The sequence below is a fragment of the Chaetura pelagica genome, unplaced genomic scaffold (genome assembly GCF_000747805.2).
Source record: "Chaetura pelagica isolate M959 unplaced genomic scaffold, ChaPel_1.0 scaffold107, whole genome shotgun sequence".
Taxonomy (NCBI): domain Eukaryota; kingdom Metazoa; phylum Chordata; class Aves; order Apodiformes; family Apodidae; genus Chaetura; species Chaetura pelagica.
In genome coordinates, this window is record NW_009953979.1 from 2354792 (window position 1) to 2359781 (window position 4990).

The 4990-nt window shown below is 48.4% G+C and overlaps 1 protein-coding gene across 1 annotated transcript in view; it reads right to left on the minus strand.

The window, feature by feature from the left end:
- KIF13B (kinesin family member 13B) overlaps positions 1-2578 on the minus strand; it is a 141091-nt gene extending 138513 nt beyond the window's left edge. The window contains 1 exon segment of the mRNA XM_010002230.1: positions 2236-2578. Within this exon segment, the coding sequence (XP_010000532.1) occupies positions 2236-2578 (343 nt within the window).
- Positions 2579-4990: the final 2412 nt, after the last annotated feature.

A 4990-nucleotide genomic window follows, 5' to 3' on the forward strand; every position in this document is an offset into this window, starting at 1 on the left:
AGGGAAAGTGAGAGACATTTTCTACATGGGGGTAAAAAACTGGGGGATTTTCAGTAGTCAAGCAAAATTCTAAAAACCCAGGCTGTGGAGGACCTTGGGGAGCAGGCAACACTCATGGCTGAGCATTTAGTAGTACATGGAGAAAGTCCTGTTTTCTCCTGCCTGTGTCCTAAAAGCAGTTGCAAGAGGAGGTTGCAGCAGCAGAGCTAAAGACTAACTTTAGGAAATCCAGATTTGTGTTGGCAAAACTGTAACCTAGCCCAAGAAAGTTATACAGACCTGTTTTTAAGAGCACCTGTAAGTGCCTTCCAACCCAAACTAGTCTGTGACTCTTATTCTATGCAGTGCCACATCAGTGTCATCAGCTTTTTGGAAGCAAGGTCTCAGATGCTCTGGGGGAAGCTGGTGTTTGGCCCCAAAAATAACAGGCAGCAGCACCTCCATTCTCCCTGACCCCTTGGTTAGGCAACACTATCTCTATGCTCCTGTCTTGCCTCTAAGTGCTAAGAAGTTGCTAAGCAACCTCAATCCATCTGGCAACCAGCAGCATCACCACCACAAGGCTACCATGGTGTGGACACTGGAGTCCCATGTTGTCCTGCAGCAGCTATTTGTGCTGGTTTGGTTTGAGTTTTTTGGCAGTGGGGGAGGGGCCCCACGGGTGGCTCCTGTAAGAAGCTGAGAAGCTCTCCTGCTCTAAAACCAGTCAAGGAGCCAATAGATGCACCTCTGTGATTGACATACAAAAGAACTGATAAAAGACCTGAGCAGAGCAAGCAGGAAAAAGGGCTGAGCTGGAGAGGTAGAGCAGTGCTGGTGTGAAGAGCCCACAATTGGTGAGGAAGAAGGGGAAGAAGGTGCTCAAGCAGAAGTTTCCCAGCAACCTATGGCAAGATGGCAGCTGTCCCCCTGCATTCATGGAGGAACGTGGTGGAACATTCCCTGAAGGTGCTGGGAGGGGTGAACTTAGATTTGCTGTTCGTGAACTTGGAAGTGCAGCCATGGAGGACCCCGTGCCAGGGGTCGTGACTATTCCCGAAGCACCCGTGACTCTCTGGAAAACCCACACTGGAGCAGCTCCAGACCTCGTGGGAAGGACTTAGGAAGGAGAGGTTTGTGGAGGACTCTCTCCTATGGGAAGAGCCCTTTGGGAAAGCACGAGAGGAGAGAAAGGAATCCTTCTTTATGACGAAGGAGCGGCAGGAACCACCAGCCTGTGAACTGACTCTAAACCCCATCCCCACCCCCCTGGGCTGCTGGGGGGCAGGAGGGAGAGAAACTGGGAACAAAGTAATTTGGGCCTGAGAAGAAGGGAGGGGAGGGGGTAACTTATGTAAGCCCTGCTCTGTGTGTGTCTGTGTCCTGTGTGTGTTTGATTAGTGTGAAATTAAATATTTTTTTTTTCCCCCCCAGTTGAGTCTCTTTTGCCCGGGACATTAATTGGTGAAGAACCCTCCTTGTCCTTTGTCTCAATCCATGAGCTTCTAGCTGCCGGCCTTTGTCCTCCCCATCCCAGTGTGTGTGTGTGGGGGAGCTGAGTGAGTGGCCATGTGTCTGGTTCCTTCTTGTTGGGTTAGGCCCAAACCACCACACTATTGCAGCTAGGAAAGTCCCATTCTTCTTCCTTCCTAGCCAAGAACAGCCTCAGTCCTGCCCACAACTTTGCACAACAGATGCAGACCAACAGATTTAAAAATGGACTGATATGGTCTTTATGTTGAGCACCTTTGCTTTGGTTCATAGGGGATCATTTGGGCATGGTGTGGGTTTTCAGCATCATGAGCAATGCGGGATGTTTATAGGTCCAGCTCCCTGCTGGCAGCCAGGGGTTGGATGATGCGGGGCCAGGGTGGGTGCTGGAGAGGGGAGCACCTTGCTCAGTTCCCTACAAGTCTCCAGCATGGGCTATCCTTGTAGGTGGATGGACCTCACCTGAGTTAGCTAAGATGTTAGGTGTATCCATTCAGGCTTTTCATTTTTAGCATCCTAACCATGCAGCTGACCTGGCAAGGCTTCGTTGCTGAGGCTTTTTAGAAAGTAAAAAGCTTGACTACAAGGATATAGTAATGGGTATTTGTGACATCTTTCTTTAAAACTAGCAAACTGTTGCTGTGTTTCTCTGCTTTGAAACACTTTGCTCGTGTTTTTGCCTCCTTCCAGCAGTGCAGCTTCCCAGGGTGGTTAGAGGGGGGTTCACTTTCTGCAAAACCATGCATGGGATATTCAACAAATTGCTCAGGGGCAGCGTGATGGTGAACCATACAGGCCTTTCAGTGTGGTTTCCTTTGTGCATCGCTCGCATCGGTCCAGCTTGGCACAGCTCCTGCCTTCCTTCAAGCAGGGTTTCGAGCTGCTCCTTCCTCCCACAGGCTGCAGGAGCTGGCAGGTCCCCCTCCCGGGCCGAGGGGGCTGCGGCGCGGGCTGAGCTCCCCTCCAGCGGCTGCCGCACCGCAGTGGCGAGAGATGCTCGGCACATCTCGGCCCGTAGCTGCTCAGGAATGGGCAGCAGTGCCAAAATCAGATCATCTGCCAGAGGTGCGTGGTTCCTGTGGGATGGGAAGCCAGATCCATAGCACATGTTCCGCTTGTGCCCTGCACTGCATGGAGTTCAGCCACGCTGATGCGATTCCTGCTGGTCCCTGATTTAGATTGGCTTTTTGCAATGCAGGATTTGTCCTCCTGAACCCACGGAGAGGGGTGTGAGAGGGAAGAGCTGTGTCAGGCTTCCTGTCTGGGTTTTGCCATGTGTCTGGTCAAGGATGCTTCTCCTTCTTGTGAGTTTTGTCCTGCTAACTGTTTGGATTCACCCAGACCAGGCACACCAGGGTAAAAGCTGGCTTTATTTTAAATCTCATTACAGTTCCTCTGTGTTTCATCATCCTGCAGACATTCCATTTGCTGCAGCATCATTCCTTGCAGCAGGAGAATTTGCAGTGAAAGCCTCCACAGCTGGTGGGAAGGGAAAAGTGATGCCATCCAGAAGGCAGGAACCCCATCAACATCTCCACTTCACTATTACCGCTGAGCTCAGCCAACGTAGCTGTATGTACAACCATTCTTGGGGTTAAACTATCAAAGGTTATTGCAGGAGTGCAAGATGGCATCTCCTCCAGGCACACATCTGACACTACCTGATGTGAATACATCTGCCAGGGGGTGCTGGTGCTTGAGATGTCCCTGAGAGGTGTGTGTGGTATTGCTCAACTCAGAGAGTCATAGATTCAGATCACTCCAAGGAGAAACAGATTTGAAAACCCAGGATGACTATTTAAATGTAAACAACGCAAAACCTTCTGTTGATGCCTTGAACAAAACCCATCCAGATTGAATGGAGCAATCAGTCTTGGTTTCTATCCACAAACCCTCTCTCCCAGTGATGCTGATAAATGCCAAGAATGATTTCTAACTACTTTTTGTAGTTGTCTTTTATGATCATGGATCTTACTCAGATTATTTCTGTTCCAGTCTCAGTCTCAGGACTGTTTCTCTGGCTAATTAAAGAACAACCGTTTGTAACTACTGACCACATTTTTTCAGCAGTCATCAAGTTATTTTGCATTTCACTCAGCTTGACTATTAAAATAAACTGGACAATTTCCCAGTTATTGCTGATTCTCAGGCACTGGCGCAAAGCTGTGCTCAAGTGTCTGTTGCTGCAGGGAACACATAGATTTAAAAAATAAAAAAATTCACTCCCTGTTGTTTCTTCTGAGAGATTTCTCTGTTTGGCATAAAGTAAAAAAATCAGATTCAAAATGAGCCCAACTTTTGTGCTCTGGCTACCTCAGCCTTACACAGAGCAGGTAGGGCAAAGCCCATGTGCCAGTTCTCCTAAAGCTACATCTGTGCTCTTGATTATTAACCAATAAACTAACCAGTCCCAGGATGAGGTTATTAAGCTGTCTCCCCTCCTAACAGGGTAGCTGCATCCAAACTGTCTATTGGAGCAGCCCCATGCCAGTGCTGCCTCTGTCACTACATGGGAACTACTTTTTACTACCCATAGGAAAAGGATTTTCTTTTGATTTCCCTTCTGCTGCTACTTGTGGATACTCTGTTGAGGATCCTCCTCTTTTCCTGCTGTGGCAGTGACTGGAAACTTAAAAAAAAAACCCCAAAACAAGACAGAGAAATAGAGATTATCCCTTGATTCCAGGAGCTGGGGCTTTGAGTTTGCACACATGGCATGACCCTGTCCCTGCAGGGCCTTTGAAGATGTCTCTGTTTGAGAGTGCAGGGGAACACTTCAGGATAACAGGAATGGGAGCCATGATTTCTTTCTGGCTCTACCAGTATTTCCTTATGTGCTGGTGCATCCTACATGATATATGTGATGGTGCACTTTATAGCAGGTGCTATAATACCTGCTCCAGGCTGGTGTGAGCTGAGGTTTAGGGTGGTTGAGATGTGATACAAAACATTAACATAAAAAATTCAGATTAACTCTGAAAACCTCTGTCCTAACACTGAAATGTGTTGATTACAGCACATTTGTTGCTTTCTCATGCACACAGAGGAACCCTGCTGCCTTCCTTCAGGCTCCCCATTCCTGAGGATGCTGGTACCATCCAACGTTGGCTGCATCAACAGGCGAGTTATTTCCCTACGCTGTGGACAGGTATTTATAGGCAGCAGATATAGGCAGTAATTAGGCCACAGGATAATTTCAACTTGCACTGGGACTGCTGAGTGCTGCTGGAGAGGAGCAGGAGATCTTTGCCTGAAGGGCACCGAAACCCCTTGCAGGTGTATTGCTCCTTGGATGGAGCAATATGCCAGATCAGTGTGTCTGGTGACAATCCTTACCTGCTTGCCCCTCTTGAAGGTGACTGGGGGCATATAAGGGGTAGAGAATAGCTCCTTTAAAACTATGTGAGATATTTCCATAGATAAGGGCTGCTGGTCCCTGGGAAGCAGCCCAAGACTTTAATGGTCTAATTGCTGTTTCCTGTATGTTCCCCTTTCTGTTGTTCATCACAGATGACAATTG